This window comes from Rhinoderma darwinii, chromosome 1 (genome assembly GCF_050947455.1).
Source record: "Rhinoderma darwinii isolate aRhiDar2 chromosome 1, aRhiDar2.hap1, whole genome shotgun sequence".
NCBI classification, from domain to species: Eukaryota; Metazoa; Chordata; class Amphibia; order Anura; family Rhinodermatidae; genus Rhinoderma; species Rhinoderma darwinii.
The window spans coordinates 262,238,686-262,255,961 of NC_134687.1; the positions used below are offsets into that span (position 1 = coordinate 262,238,686).

At 43.9% G+C, this 17,276-nt stretch overlaps 1 protein-coding gene across 3 annotated transcripts in view; it reads left to right on the top strand.

The window, feature by feature from the left end:
* Positions 1 to 17,276, top strand: part of SEMA6B (semaphorin 6B) — a 467,458-nt gene that overhangs the window by 155,316 nt on the left and 294,866 nt on the right. For all 3 annotated transcript variants that reach the window (XM_075863818.1, XM_075863808.1, XM_075863825.1), the window contains one exon: positions 2,296 to 2,386. In XM_075863818.1, the coding sequence (XP_075719933.1) occupies positions 2,296 to 2,386 (91 nt within the window). The remainder of the gene's footprint in view (positions 1 to 2,295; positions 2,387 to 17,276) is intronic.

Genomic DNA, 17,276 nt, shown 5'->3' on the forward strand with positions numbered 1-17,276 from the left:
ATTTGATTCAACTTCCTCCTAAGGGTTATCACTATAAGAGGCGGAATATAAACCAAAACGAGGATCAAAACTATAATTACAGAAAATTGGCGAGGTATCAAGAGAAACATGTTGGCGATTATTTATGGCAAATTCCGCTAATGAAAGATATGAAACCCATTCAGCCTGGTTATCCGCAACACAGGCACCTAAGATACTGTTCCAAGGTTTGATTAAAGAGCTTGGTTTGACCATTAGTCTCAGGGTGAAAAGCTAAAGATAACTGTACACCAAGTTTCTTACAGAAAGCTCTCCAGAAGTTAGCCACAAATTGTACACCTCTATCAGAGACAATATTTTCCCGAATACCATGCAAGCAGTGCTGACATCTTGGCCTAGGTGCAGAGGGATCTGCCGGAGTGATAAACCAAGGTCTCTCAGTTCAAGGATTCTGTCCCTCTCTGTTTGAGACAAGTGGCGATACCTGGCACGTCGACTAACAGGAGTCATCACACAATCATCCCTCACCACTTGATCTGATATTTGAGGTTTCATGTGACTAAAACAATTTGCTTTCAATCTGGCTTTTATGTCCCTTCCACATGCCACAGATTGGAGCTAGGTGCTTGAAAATGTGATAATTTGCAGATCTTAGCGACACCTGCTACTTCCTCGATTTGCATAACCTTACGGCTTGCCCTTCTTGGGTTGCAATTTCAATGTCTAGTTCTAATTAAATAATGTCGGCAGATGGACCAGAAGGTTTAAATGCAAGCCTATATTTTTAGCCAAATCGAAAAAAAAAATGTTTATTCAAATAATTCCTTTGTCTGCTGTGAGACATTTTTGGTCTTGTTGAGCCTATTAATCTATTATTCTGGCAGCAGAAAACTGCTGGTATCCTCTTATAGAAACGGTTGAATTCCTGCTGACACTAAGGAGTGACGTTTGGATTATTGCACACATCTCACCACACTGAGTTTTCCCACAAACACTTTGTTGATCAAATTGAATTAATCTGCTGTGTGTCTTGAAGACAGCATAGATGTACCTGAGGGCTGTAATAATTTTCAGTGCTTCCGTTATTCCCTGCTGATGTGTCTGTACACAATTCATAGGAGCAACAGTCAGTACGTGTGTCCAACTTTGCCACACTTTTGGGTTGCTCCAAAAAGCATCATAAAGCAACATGAACCTTCCATATGTCCCTTAGCTGTTAGCCAAGCTCCTGAATGTACATATTGGAGCTAGAAGTTAGTGCCAGATAGAAGGATGTACAAATTCAAGATAGAACTATACAGAGTTTGTTTCTAGTTTGTAACTACTGAGACTCATAGGTATGTATAGGCACTGTAAAAACAAAACAGTAGGACAGGCGGAAAAAAAATATTTGAAAAGTTGCTTCTTTAGTTATTTGAACTGCTTTGAAACAACAAAACTTGGCTGCAAATGTGGACATAGCCTTTAAGTTAAATGGCTTATCTCATTAGAGACATCTTTCAAAATGGAGCAGCTGAATTGCAGGGGAAATGTAGTATTACATAGCAGCCTTTCAGTTTAAATAAGCAATCCAGATTGCAAATGTAATGTAATGTAGACATGTGTATTGACTTAGCTGGGCCGTCTTTGAGTCACATGATCTTCAGTCTGACTCCCTGTATCCCACAGCATCTGCTGTAGGGGCCAGGAGTCAGGCTCCCAATGCAAGTTTAAGAGAGCCTTGATGATCTCATAGACTTGCATTGAGAGACACCTCTGGTTTCTACAATAGAGGCTGTGGGTTGTCAAAATTCAGATCGGAGCGGTGTCTCGTGAAATAGAGCACCAGGTAAGTCAATACACATAACCACACTACATTTGCAAATGGGAGTTTTTTTCTTGGTACTGCATGTTCTATGCAGTTAAATATGGAGGATTTAAATGTGAACTTTCCACTAAACAGGCTGCTGTGCATAAAATTAATGCTCTAAATGTAAAGATGCAGTGTGTGTTCAATTGATCAACTAAAAAACCCATCTATCAACAATCATAGCTTGCAGTCCTTCCATCAATCGTCTGTGCACTGATTTATAAGTCATTTCCTTAAAAGCTGTATTTTCTTTGACAAACATACACTTAGCTCAGTTCATTATATCGTTCCCTTATTTAGTAATAATATAGGTTATACTTATTTTGTAATGAAAATATTGACAAAATAGAATTTAAAATAATAAAATTACGATATATTTCCTAGAAAGATTTAGTTTTTTAATTAAAAATGAAACTAAAAAAGGAATACTTTTGCGTCTTCTGATTAATACTTTCCTTTTTTTATAGTTTGATTTGCTCAAACAAGTTGGGGAAATAATTAATGGAATGGCACGGTGTCCATATGACCCAAAACATGGAAATGTGGCTTTATTTGCAGGTAAAGTAGTGACAGAAGGTTTACAGTAATATAACATGTTAATTACGTAGTCTGTGTGTTTCTAAACTCCAATTTTTTTCATTTGTCAACATATTTTATGTAAACTGTATTTAGAAATTTATTGAGATTATATTGCTTTATCACTACTACAGTAGGGAGATAGTAAAAAGAACGGCTCCTCTTTAGAGCGCTGCCGAGTTGGGAATCAAACAAAATAAATCTTGCTTTCTTTCTGCAAGGATTTCATACAAAGGCAGGTTCAAACCAGAGGCGTAGCTAGGTTCTCCAGCACCCGGGGCAAAGATTCAGTTTGGCGCCCCCCCCCCCCAACCTCTTTCCCGACATCTCCTTCCCAATTGCCATGTTTGTTTTCTCTACCAATCGACGTGTCATTTCTTTTCCACATTTCTTTTTATGTAACTCGAGCATAAAAACATTTGTACATTTTACAAGCAATATAGTTCTATACCCAACACCAGAATAGTGCTCAGTACATAAATACAGCCACAGAACCAAGCTCAGTACATATATACAGCACCAGCACAAATACAGCTCAATTTAGTGCAACCCCTGACATATAGATTCACACTAAATTGTTTCCAGCTCCCAGCATGGCCCAAACAATGGTAAGGACATGCTGGAAGATGCTGTTTCACAAAAAAAGAAATCATATCATAATCATACCACCCATCATCTCTCTGCAGATCACACAGTGACTATATTACTGATTAGAGGCAGAATAAACATTTACATTAAGTGACTCTCCGGTGACGTCTCAGATTCTAGTTCTTTTTCTACATCCGGTCCAGACCTCTATGATAACTTCTCCCGGTCACGGCCCATTTCTGCAGTTTGCCACTCAGATGTCTTCAGCTTCTCATTTTTCCTACATTTCTACACCTATAAACAAAGATAAAGTTCCATAGCGTACCATACACCATACACTGTGTCACACACACACACACACACACACACACACACCGTGCGTCCTGTAGATAGAGCCCCCTGTAGATAGTGCCCCCATATAGCCTACCCCTGTATAGTGTCCCACATATCTCCCCCTATAGTGCTCTACAGATAGCCCACCCCTGTATATAGCCCCCTGTAGATATAGCCCACCCCTGTATATAGTGCTCCACGTATATCCCAACCCTGTATATAACCCCCCTGTAGATATAGCCCACCCCTGTATATAGTGCTCCACAGATAGCCCACCCCTGTATATAGCCCCCTGTAGATATAGCCCACCCCTGTATATAGTGCTCCACAGATAGCCCACCCCATGTATATAGCTCCCCTGTAGATATAGCCCATCCCTGTATATAGTGCTCCACATATAGCCCACCCCAGTACGTAGCCCCCCCTGTAGATAGAGCCCCACCATAGAAAAAGCCCCACCGGTAGATAAGGCCCCCCCACGTAGGTAAAGCCCCCCCCCTGTAGATAAAGCCACCCCCGTAGATAATGCCACACACTTTTTTATTATGATAAAATAACAAACTATTCAAACTCACCATAATCCCGTTTCCACGCCGTCCGGCAGCAATAGAGACCTGCTCTTTTCTGCGCAGGTCTCCTGGGGTTGAACGCTTCCCTGTCAATTAGCGCCTTTCAACGACGCAAGTGGCGCAAAGTATCGCGCCACCTCACTGAATGACCGCCAGTGGCGGATTAAGTAGACCATAGGCCCTGGGCTGTTCCACAAACTTGGGCCCCCCTTCCCCACCGCCGCGTCTATAGTGAACACTACCTTTTTGTGTGAGCATTGACAAATGGTTGTTACGATTCCCCTTGTCAAAGGGCTGTGTCCCTAAATACTGACAGTCTCCCACCATCGCTGACAGTAACACACTGTGTAGGGACACATCCTCCTGACAATAAGAATGGTAACACGTATTTGTCTATTAGCTCTGGGTACACAGAAATATATAGAATACAAGAATTACCTACAACAGACATGTCAGGAGAGGAGATCCCCGATAGATCCAGTGACGTCTTCTCTAACGGGAGCCGTTTTCTTTTCTTCTCCATCTGACGCAGACCGTTATGGCGACTTCTCCTGATGAGACATCTTTGCCCATCACTTCTGCAGCCATTTCCAGCCCATATAGAAACACACAAATTTAGACACCAAGGCCCAGGACGATACATTAAAGGGGTTGTCCGGGCACGGACCGTTTTTTATACTGATGACCTATCGATGTGACCGGACAACCCCTATTACTTAGACTAATAAAGTTGGACCACAGACTAGATTATAGAATACATACAGACCCAGACCTTCTAAATTATTGCAGTCCCCAGACCAGACCCCCTAAACAAATAGAGACCCCATCACAAGCACCCTGAATAAATACAGACCTCAGACCGGACCCCTAAATACAGACACTAGACCTGTCCCCCTACACGAATAATGACCCCAGACCTGACTCCCTTAATACAGACCTCAGACCAGACCCCCTAAATGAATACAGACCCCTAAATAAAGACCCCAAAACTAATACAGACCCCTAAATACAGACCCCATAAACCAATACAGACCCCAGACCACAACCCCAAATACAGACCCCCTAAATACAGAGACGAGACCTCAAACTAATACAGACCCCCTAAATACAGACAGCTGACCGGACCCCCTATTCTAATAGAGACCCCTAACCTAATACAGACCCTAGAACAGGCCCCCTAAATAGACCCTGTAAACTAATACAGACCCCAGATCAGACCCCTAAATACAGACCCCTAAACTAATACAGACCCTAGAACAGGCCCCCTAAAAAGACCCTATAAAATAATACAGACCCCAGACCTCAAATAAAAACAGACCCCCTAATTACCGACCCCCAGACCTCAAACTAAAACAGACCCCCTAAATAACGACCGCAGACCACTTAAACTAACACAGACCCCTAAATATACAGACCCTAAACCCCTTAAACTGATACAGACCCCAGACCAGACCCCCTAAATACAAACCCCTTAAACTAATAAACACCAAACCTCCTAAATACAGTCCCCAAACCAGGCCCCCTAAATGCACACCCCCTAAATACAGACCCCCTAAATACAGACCCCCTAAATACAGTCCCCCTAAATACAGACCCATTAAACTAATAAACACCAAACCTCCTAAATACAGTCCCCAAACCAGGCCCCCTAAATGCAGACCCCACACCAGGCCCCTTAAATGCAAACCCCCTAAATACAGTCCCCCTAAATACAGACCCATTAAACAAATCAATCCCCTTATACTTACAGTCAGTCTTCTCTGTGGAGTCTTGCTTCTTCTTCTGCTGCTGCTGCTGCTTCTGCTGCTGCTCGAGCTCCTGCGGTCATGTGACCAGCAGGTCTCTAAGCAATAGTAAAAACTTCAGAGATAAGGTCATGTGACCTTATGTCTAAAGGTCCTTTTGCAGGATATATACATTGCAGTTTCGTCGCGTTTTTTGCCGCGATTCGCGGCAAAATCACGACAAAACGACAATGTACCATGATAATGTTTATGTTCTAAGTTGTGCCCGTGGCCCCGCCTGCCCCCCCCCTAGCTACTCTCCTGTTCAAACACTAGTTCCCAGCAGGATGCAGACGGTCCACAATGCTACATAGAGGGAAAGTGCACAGGTGTATCTCTTGATCCCCAGTGCCCAACTCCCGTTTACTATTATTTAGGGGTCCTTCAAGTCCTGACCTTGTGTTTGTTTTTTTTGGCATTTATATACTTAAAGGAACAGTGTCACCAAATATTTTTTTTTTATATCAGTTTTAGGTTAGGGTTTTATTAAAAACGTTTGGATTAATTTGTGTGTTTGTGTGTTATTTTTTTCTATTTTTACACTTTTTCTTCCCTATGGGGGCTGCCATTTTTTTTTCCATTTCTGTATGTGTCGATTAACGACACATACAGACATGGAATACGGCAGCTCCAGTCCAATAGGGACTGCGAACGGGGCCCGTTCCATCCACTTTGGTGTACGCCGTGTGTGTGGGAACATGCGCCGCTCCCACACAGTCCGATTTGAAATGCGCGCCGTCCGGCGCCATTTTCCTGTGGACCGGAAGTCGCGGCCGGGCAGTAAGATTACTACTTCCGGTCGCGGCTTCCGGACTTGTGCACATGGAGCATCGGCAGCAGACGGAGCGGACGGACCGGAGGGAGCGGCGGCGGCAGGAGCAGGTAAGTTAGGTCTGTGTATGTGCGTGTTTCAGTGTGTTTTACTAGTGTATGTAAACCTTCTACACTGTGTGTTAGCTCAAAAAATGGCGACACACAGTGTAGGAGGTTAGACCGTTCAAACCCCTCGTTTCTCCCGGCACTAGCCAGGATAAAGGAGGGGGGGATTCTGAGAGCTCACTAGAGCGAGGGATTTTTTCCCAATTTTGCAGCATAAAGCAATGTGGTTGCTTTACCACATGCAATGCTGCAATTTTGGGAATTGCTCCATCTAGTGACCAGTGCTGGGAAATATTATAAATTGAATCCAATTTATAATATTTCCTGACTCGTGGAAAAAATAAAAAAAATTAGAACAATGTTTAATCACCTACACACTAATTGTTTAACTAAAAAAAACAAAACATGTTTTTCTGGCAACACATTCCCTTTAAAGAGTTTTTGGGGATTTGTTTTACTTTCTTTGGCTACTTGCAGTTGAAGCAGAACCATGACCCTAATCAATATCTGAGTAATTAAAACCTCCTATTATCACTACAGTACCAGCCTGTGCTGCCCGCTCCATTTGGTCTACAATATTTTTAGTACCGTTTTTCCAAATAAAAGAATTACAATTTTATAAACACCAAGAACTCCAAATCAATGTCATGTCAAATATTCAGTAAAGCATAAGGAAAGAAAAGCGTAAAAAAAAAATATATATTTAAAAAGAAAAAAGGTGAGACCGCATCTCTCCCTCTTTATACTATAAGACCGTCCTTTACTATGTAAGCGATTATTAATCATTATCCAATTTAATTTGGCTTTAACTACATCCAGTAGAACCTATGGCAGTCTTAGCTGCTAAGAACAGATTGGAGAAAAACTTATGGGCATATTTAGATAATGACCTGGATAGCCTCATTTTACAGAGCTTGACTGGGTGACAATCACAATTTAATTAATGTAATGAAATACAGCATATTATAGATTTGCCTCCAAAACCGACATATTTTAGGACATTCCCAGCAACTATGCAGGGGAGTTCCCACCCCTCCATAATTCCTAAAACATAATGGAGAAGATGACGGGAACCTCTCAGTGTTATGACCAGCAGGTTATGGACCCACTGAGCAACTCCACCGGTTTGGCTTGAGGCCACCTCTAAGGGCGTTATCTAAGTAGCCTCCCCGGTCTTCACCCAACCCCTATACAGGGATTTTTGCTGCAGGGAGGCTACCAGGTCGCTACCTCTTGCGTTGGTTCCAGTAGAGTAGTTGCTGGCCCAGCAGCTACTCCAGGGGACCAGGAACAGGCACTGGCAGATGGTATCCTGATGGATGGAAGGTTCAGGCTTGTCACCCACAGTAGGAGACAGACTGGTAGTGGGCTGTTAAATGGAAGCTGATAGCGGATTGCTTGACACAGGTGGATAGCGGATGACTGGACATAGGCAGGTAGCGGATAGTTGGATACTGGCAGGTATCAGGACGCTGACTGATAACAGATAGCTGGACACAGGCCGGTAGCGGGTAGCTGCACTCTGGCTGATGACAGGTAGCTGGACACAGGTAGACAACGGATAACTATATACAGCCTGACAAGAGACAGCAATAGTGGACTGGATGCAGTCTGGTAGCGGATAACTGGATACAGGCTGAAAACAGACAGCAAAAAAACGAGAATGAAAAATATAATATTGGTCGTGTCGTTAAGGGGTTAATTCCTGATGAGAGACTATATAACCCAAAAAGGGAAGGGAGGATTTCTCAATGACACATTTCTCTAACTGTGTATAGATTGTTCTCCAGCAACCGCTGAAAGTCATACACAGCGAACATGTTTTTCCGGTGAGTGGGCGAAAAAAATCAGGATGTTATATAGATAGACCACCACATTAGCGGATAACTGGATACAGGCTGACAACAGCAATTACGAACTGGAATTCGATGCACACAGAAACCTTTGCAGGATACAACTAGGTTGTTCCAATGTTTCTTAGGCACTAGGTGGATAGTAGATGTGCTGTAAATAGTCCTGGGGCAACAGGGATTGGATAAGGGAATTTTAATTTTCGCGGGCGCTGGCCCTTTAAGAGGCAGCCGGACCGCACACGCACCCTAGGGACATTTGGACTGCGAGTGTAGGAAAACACCAGATTCTGGCATCCTGGGAGAGAGGCAGGACAAGGCCGCCGGAGGAAGTACAATACCCGGGGACCACTGGCAGGAGCCAAACCGCCAGAACGAGCTGAGCCAGTCTTGCAGGCACTAAGTACCATCACAAAAGCACTTTATAATTAGCTTAAGCAAATGACATATTGATTGATATTTTACCAGTTCTAGAGGTCATACCTTGCCACTTACAAGTAGAAAAAGATAGAGACAGGTTTCTTTCCAACATAGTCTTTTAAGTCAACTTATTCACAGGAGACACCAATAAAGTATAAGTACTGGAGAGGATATGGTACCCATTAGGATTGCATTATAAGCACAGACCTTCAAAAAGGGGTATAAACAGTAACATCTACAGACCGAGTCTTCAATAGGAGTATAAAAATCTTAGATTTGATTTGTATCTGAACAATTCGAGATCAAGCATTTTATGTGTATCCTGAAAGAATTGTCTGGGCCAAATGTCCAATCCATCATAAAAGTTACCTAATCTGTTTTCATTTTTATCCATCCACCATTCAAAGTCTGAGGTTGCATTCCAGGTTCAAAAATAGGATTTTGACATAAACTTGCAGCAGGGGTATGCTGAGATACAACAGGGAATCTATTCCTGAGTCTATCCCATAAAGCAAGAGAAAAAGAGTAGGGGGGTACATGATAACCGGTCGATTCTTGGGTTTCATCCACAGGAGCAAATCAATTGGTTTAGTAAGGGTAGGAGTTTGTTCCATAGGTCCCCTTTTATGTAAGGACACGATAGGAACCCTGTGCCGTGTAATAATATTTTGTTAAATTCGGAAGATCCGCTCCACCAGAGACTTTAGGCACATATAAGATAGTCTTATATACTCTACACTGTTTAGGACCCTAGACGAATGACAAAACACATTTTTATTGTTGTTTCAAGTAGGAGGTAGGTAAATCAATTGGTAGAGTACGAAAATAATTTTAAATTCTTGGTACAGGGACATGTTTATGGTTTCCATGTGACCTAGCCATGACAAGTTCATAGATACTCAGAGTCAAATCATCCTTCAGTCATTGCTTCAAGGGTATGTAATTGGTTTTCAAAAAGGAGTTATTGACACTCTAGGGAATTTATCAAGAACGTAATAAAGGTTTGAGAGAGAAGTTAAAGGAGAACACATGCTCAGGCCTCATTTACACGAGCGTGTGCGTTTTGCGCGCGCAAAAAACGCTGCGTTTTGCGCGCGCAAAAGGCACTTGGCAGCTCCGTGTGTCATCCGTGTATGATGCGCGGCTGCGTGATTTTCGCGCAGCCGCCATCATAGAGATGAGGCTAGTCGACGCCTGTCACTGTCCAAGGTGCTGAAAGAGCTAACTGATCGGCAGTAACTCTTTCAGCACCCTCGACAGTGAATGCCGAACACAATATACACCAACCTGTGAATAAAAAAAGACTTTCATACTTACCAAGAACTTCCTGCTTCCCCCAGTCCGGGCTCCCGGCCGTTGCCTTGGTGACGCGTCCCTCTCTTGTCATCCGGCCCCACCTCCCAGGATGACGCCGCAGTCCATGAGACCGCTGCAGCCTGTGCTTGGCCTGTGATTGGCTGCAGCTGTCACTTGGACTTTACTGTCATCCCGGGAGGTCGGACCGGAGTTATCGGTAAGTCAGAACGTCTTTTTTTTTTTACAGGTTCATGGATTTTCGGAGCGGAAGTCACTGTCCATGGTGCTGAACCAGTTTAACGCTTTCAGCACCGTGGACAGTGACTGTCTCCTGACGTCGCGTACCCGAACATTTTTTACCGGTTTCGGTCAAAACGAGTTTGGCCGAAGCCGGTGAAGTTCGGTGCGCTCATCTCGAATTTGACACTCCGTTTGGATGTTTGTAAACAGAAAAGCACGTGGTGCTTTTCTGTTTACATTCAGGAGTTTGACAGCTCTTGCGCGAATCACGCAGTTCGCACGGAAGTGCTTCCGTGCGGCATGCGTGGTTTTCACGCACCCATTGACTTCAATGGGTGCGTGAGTGCGCGAAAAACGCACGATTATAGAACATGTCGTGAGTTTTTTTCTGCGCACACTTGCTGAGCGCAATTCACGCATCGTCTAAACAGCCCCATTGACTAATATAGGTGCGTACGACATGCGTGCAAAGCACGCGCGTCGCACGCGCGTATAATACGCTCGTGTAAATGAGGCCTTATAGTTATATCTCCCTACCTGGATTCCCTTGCTATCATCATTCTTTCTGATCAAGTGGGCTAAAGGTTCAATTGCTAAAATGAATAGGATGGGAAAAAGGTGTCATCCCTGTATAGCTCTCTATGCTGTTTGGATCGAGGTAGTGCAGAAAACATTACTATTTACTTGGGCTGAAGATTAGAGTTTAAACTGCCGACAAGAGCTAGAAACTTCGGATCAACCCCCCCCCCCCCACACACACACACATTAATAAGAAATTTAGGTCTATAATTTTGGTATGAGAATGGTCATTACCTGGTTTGGAATCACAGGTATATAAGCTTTCAAGGCATCAGGACAGGAAGTTTCATCTCTCCGTTAAAAATTAAATAACAACAAGTGCGTGTCACAGTTTTGGGGTATGTGGACTCCCGTAGCGGAGTGGCAGCTGGCCAAACAACAGTCAATGGAAAGTCTTAGCACAAGGGTACCTGTATTAAAGTCCAGACAGACACGAGATGTAGCAGACGCTTTGGCACAGATAATGCTTGGCATGACGGATGATACTTGGTGTGGCAAATGGCGCTTGGCGTGGCAGATGACACTGTATGTGGCAGATGACGCTTGGCGTGGCAAATGACACCGGACGTGGCATTTGGAACAAACACGACTCCAGCACTAGACTTCAGCTCAGGAACAAACACAGTTACAAGATACAGGATGCAAAATACGGGAAAACTGGGATCAGAATACAACTAAGGGACCATTTGCTTTAACTAACATGGGAAGACAACAACGCACAGGCAAAGAGGGAGAGGGCAGAGTTAATTTTACAGTCCACGGTGATTAGGGGATTGGGTAGGGAACATTTTACAGGTGTGTGCGCTGGCCCTTTAAGGCCGGGGACAAGCACACGCGCGCACCCTAGCGGAAACAGCAGAGCAGGGCAGCCACGTGTGCTGGCGGATCCGAGGAGGGAGACGCTGGCTAGCTCTCAGTGTCCAGCGGTCGCGGCTGCTGATGAGTAAAACAGGCACAACAGTACCCCCCCCCCCTTACGCCCCCGTATTCTTAGGTCCGGAGCATAGGAGGAACCTTTTGATGAGAGTTGGGGCAGTGATGTTCCCCCCTGGTTCCCAGGACCTCTCCTCAGGACCAAACCCTTTCCAGTCACCAGATAGAAAGTTCTTCCACCTACCCTCGATGTCAGAAGAACAGCTGGGAGCAACCGCAGAACGAGGAGATTTACTGTAGCAGTTCAGAACCACAGGCTTTAGGAGAGACATATGAAACGAGTTGGGAATTCTGAGAGTAGGAGGCAGCCGAAACTTATAGGATACAGGGTTTATTTGTTGCAGGATCTCGAAAGGATCGAGAAACTTGGGAACAAACTTGCGAAAAGGGGTCTTGAGACTGATGTTTTTAGAGGATAGCCAGATCTTGACTCCGGGAGAAAACTGAGGAGGAACTTTTCTTTTTCTATCAGCATACCTTTTCATGCGATCGACAAGCAGAAGAATCACGGACTTGGTTTTGCTGCCAAATGTGAAGAAAAGTACCAAATAAAGAATTGGCTGCTAGGACTTGGGTCATGGCTGGCCCAGGGAGAAGAACTCGTGGATGCTCACTGTACACAATGTAGAATGGAGAAGAAGCAGTAGACTCACTTGTATGGTTATTATAAAAGAATTCGGCCCAAGGCAGAAGCTGTACCCAATTGTCATGTTGGGCAGAAAGTGACAAATACAATTCCCCAATATTTGATTAGTCCTCTCCACTTGACCATTAGACTGAGGGTGATAGGCAGAAGAAAAATGCAGCTTGGCCGTGAACTGTACACCCCGGTCAGAAACAATATGGAGGGGTTGGCCGTGCCGATTAAAGATGTGCGAAATGAACAGATTTGCCAGACAAGGAGTAGAAGGAAGACCAGTTAAAGGAACGAAATATGCCATTTTAGAGAAACAGTCCACCACTACCCAGACAGTAGTGCATCCAGGAGGAAGGTCTGTAATAAAGTCCATTGCGATATGCTGCCAGGTGGCATCAGGCACTGGCAGAGGTTGGAGCAGACCAGCAGGTCTGGAGTGAGCAGATTTATTTTAGGCACAGTTTGTACAGGAGGAAACGAAGTCCACAAAATCCATAGGCAGCGTGGGCCACCAGTATTGAGCAATAAAGTCCCGAGTTTTACAACCGCCAGAGTGCCAAGCCAGCTTGGAACTATGTTCCTAGCGGAGAATCTTTTTCCTGTCTGCAAAACGAACAAAATTCATCCCTGGGAGAATGTTTCTAATTTGTAGAGGGTTTACGACAATAATTCTGGAAGGATCTATAATATATTGGAGAGTCTCCTCTGAGTCATCCATCTCAAACGACCGAGATAGAGCATCGGCCCTCACATTTTTGTCTGCCGGACGGAAATAGAGTAAGAGCTGGATCGGGCGAAAAACAGCGACCATCTGGCTTGACGAAGACTCAATTGTTGAGCAGACTGGAGGTAGGTAAAATTCTTGTGGTCCGTATAAATGATGATAGGGTGCATGGCGCCCTCCAGCAGATGTCTCCATTCCTCCAAGGCCAACTTGACGGCCAGTAACTCACAATCCCCAATAGAGTAATTTTGCTCTGAAGGGGAGAATAGTTTTGAGTAGTAGCCATAAACCACTGCCTTACCCTTGGAGTTCCTCTGAAATAGAAGTGCTCCCACACCAATGGAAGAAGCGTCAACCTTTAGAGGGAACTGTCGAGATACGTGAGGATGGTGAAAAACTGAGGCTAAAGTGAAAGCACTCTTGAGACTGGTAAATGCTGACTTTGCCTCCGGAAACCAAACTTTGGCGTTCACCCCCTTCTTAGTAAGAGCAGATAATGGAGCAGTCAGAGACGAGAAGGTTGGGATAAACTGCCGGTAAAAATTTGCGAATCCCAGAAATCGCTGTATAGCCCGAAGGCCCTGAGGACGTGGCCACTCCAAGACGGACTTCACCTTCTCTGGATCCATCTTGAGTCCACGATCTAAGACAATGTAGCCCAGGAAGGGCAGAGAGTTCTTCACAAACATGCACTTCTCAAGTTTAGCGTATAGACGATTCTCCCTTAACCGCAACAGGACTTGGCGAACATGCATCGTCAGATCTGATGAGTAGATCAGGATGTCACCCAAATATACCGCCACACAGACATAGAAGAGATCCCGGAAGATGTCATTCACAAATTCATGAAATACTGCTGGAGCGTTGCACAGACCAATGGGCATCACAAGATACTCGCAGTGAATCGTTGCCGAAATGTCGGGATTGTGAATAGACATCGCGTCCTGGCTGGAGGCAATGTCTATTCACTCTCAAGACACTTCAGTAAAGTTAATGCGTGAGTAAGTGACAGCACATCGTGATCTCGCAAGATCACTATGTGCTGAGTACTTGAATGGAGAGAAGTGTATGAAGCGGATTGGTCAGCGTCATACACTTTTCTTTACAACGCCCACTTGGTCAAAAGCTAAAAAACGCCCAGCTGAGCATTAAGAAAGTCAATAGCATAAATCTAAAATAGGCCATAACTTGCTCAAAAATGATTGTTTTTCTAAATAAAAAACCACTGCTGTTATCTACATTACAGCGCCAATCACATTATGTAGGAGATAGGGCACTTATAATGTGGTGACACAGCCTCTTTAAGCTAGTTTGAGTCTCCATGAGAGGGCGGCAGATTTAGACCAAAAACAATGTAAAATAATGATAACGGGGTCATGGTCAGACCAGGGTACGGAAGGAATCTTATCAAATTGTGAACAAAAAAAAAATTGAGATGGAAAAAAATTATTAATATGGGAAAAGGAACAATGAGCAGAGGAAATATAATCTTTACACCACGGATTAGCTGATTGCCAAGCATTAACAAAGTAATGGGACTAGATTAGAAACCCCTCCAAGAAATAGCATGAAAAATGGGGAGAAAGAATTCTAAGCATACGACTGAAGAAAGCAACCTGACCCTCATTTGGAGCATAGTAATAAACCCTGTATGTCCTAAATCGTTTCATTGATTAGTAGATATCTGCCATCAGGATCTGTAATAGTTGTTTTGGACACGAAAGGAACGTGTTTAGAAAAGAAAATACCCACCCCTCTCTTCTTCTCCTTCGCCAATACTAGATATTGAACAGGAAAATTATAAGCATATATTTAGGACAAGATGTAGCAAGAAAATTTAACTACTGGAGAAAAACCACATCACATTGATAAGATTGATACCTTTTGAAGGTCTATTTGCGTTTTATTGGAAAATTCAGTCCCTGTACATTGCGAATAACAATTTTCAACGTGTTAGTACACTTAGCCATTATGAAACCAAGTACTTTCCCCCTCATCAGGAGTAGATGAAAGCAAGCGAAGTAGAGAAGGACAAACAAGAGAAAGAGAGAGAGAGAAAAAGAAAAAATGTAGGGGGTAGAGAGACAAAGACAGGGAAAACCATATTGAGGAATCACCAAAAACGTTACTGACATAACCATTACCGGGTATAAGAGGAAGATAGGAAAGTACCACTCTAGAGCAAGGAAAAGTAGATCTGTAGGTGAAGCAGCCCAAGTCCCAACAGAGGTCCAGCAGTAAAGGCGGATGGCCTGCGTAGAAATTTTACCCTGACAATGTTAACCCAGGGCTAGCAGGCCACACATATTTAGTGGTATAATATACCATCCCCACAGTTAGCATGTAGAGTTATCAAAAATCTGAGGTCAGTATGGTCTCAATTCATTATGTCAGGTTGAATTGTGTTGGTCGAGATGTGGACTTTGACCTCTATAGTGGTGAAATGGAATGTGCATCTTGAGGAGATGGTGGGTAAGCAGATCTGGTAGGAGAAGAGTGACCCTCTCAAGTAATTTTTTTCCCATCAGGGATTCTCCCTCCTGTATAATTGTAAAGCTGAAAGGATAATTGCAATAGGTGAACACCAGACAAAAAGGAAAGTCCCATCTAGCCTTTTTTATATCTGTAAAATATGTTTTGAGCTCCTCCTCTTCTGGAGCCAGGTCTACAAAGATTTGAATAGCACAATTACGCAATTGGAAATTGTCGCACACTCTAGAGCCTTCATAACCTTCTCTTTGACTGAGAAATAATGGGGTTTCACAACAATGTCCCTCGGTAGTCCATTAGCTCTAGATGCAATCAGATCCTTGTGTACTTAGTCAATATCAAAATATTTGGGTAGCAGGTCAGGCAGGAAAGCCTTAAATAGGTCATGAACTGCTGTTTCCAAGTCCATAATATATAGATAGAATGATGGACTGCACTCCTAGACAGGAATATTCAGGTGTTATAAGGGTTCGGGACGGATATCCCACAATACAGTATAGTAGAAAAACCAAAGCACTCTATAGAAATTATGGACGTAGAAATAGATTTTCTCAAATCATTGGTTTTTTATTCAAAGTAATTCAACTTTTTGTTATTTTGTTTTTTTGTCTTTTTGTCAGGAGATTTTTAAAAGACGTTTCGGCCCATCCCAGGCCTTTGTCACAATCGCTGTATAAGAGAAGGATGTCTATGTCCTGTTATGGAGTCCATAATAGACTCTGAGACCGCCCCCCCTCTTAATCTGAAATGTAATGACGGGGTAGGGAGACAGACAGGTGAGCCCTAACCTACCCGCCACTCAGTCCCTGCCTACTTGCAACGGCCCGTCCTAAGCGACGACGTACAACTGGGCGACGGTCCCTACGCTCAATATTTGCACGACAGACAAACAGACAAGGGTACACAGAAGCTAAGGGAAATCAGCATAGGGGCCGAGATAAAGTACTTCTTAAGGACCTCAAAAGCCTGGACCGCCTCTGGAGGCCAGTGGAGTAGGTCAGCACCTTTGCGAGTAAGATCCGTAAGAGGCTTAGCGATGACCGAGAAGTTAGCAATAAATCTCCTGTAATAATTAGCAAACCCCAGGAAGCACTGTAACGCCTTCAGGGAGGCAGGTTCGACCCATTCAGCCACAGCCTGAACCTTGGCAGGGTCCATGAGGAATTCATGAGGAGTGAGGATTTGACCCAAAAATTGTATCTCCTGCACCCCAAACACACATTTTTCGATTTTAGCAAACAGTTTGTTTTCCCGAAGGGCCTGGAGCACCTTCCTGACATGCTCAATGTGGGAGGACCAGTCCTTGGAAAACACAAGTTTGTCATCAAGGTAAACTACAAGAAATACCCCCAGGTAGTCTCTTAAAATCTCATTTATGAAATTCTGGAAGACCGCGGGAGCATTACACAACCCAAAGGGCATGACGAGGTATTCGAAATGACCTTCGGGCGTGTTAAACGCAGTCTTCCACTCATCCCCCTCTTTGATGCGGATGAGGTTATAAGCCCCCCCGTAGATCAAACTTAGAGAACCATTGGGCCCCCTGAACC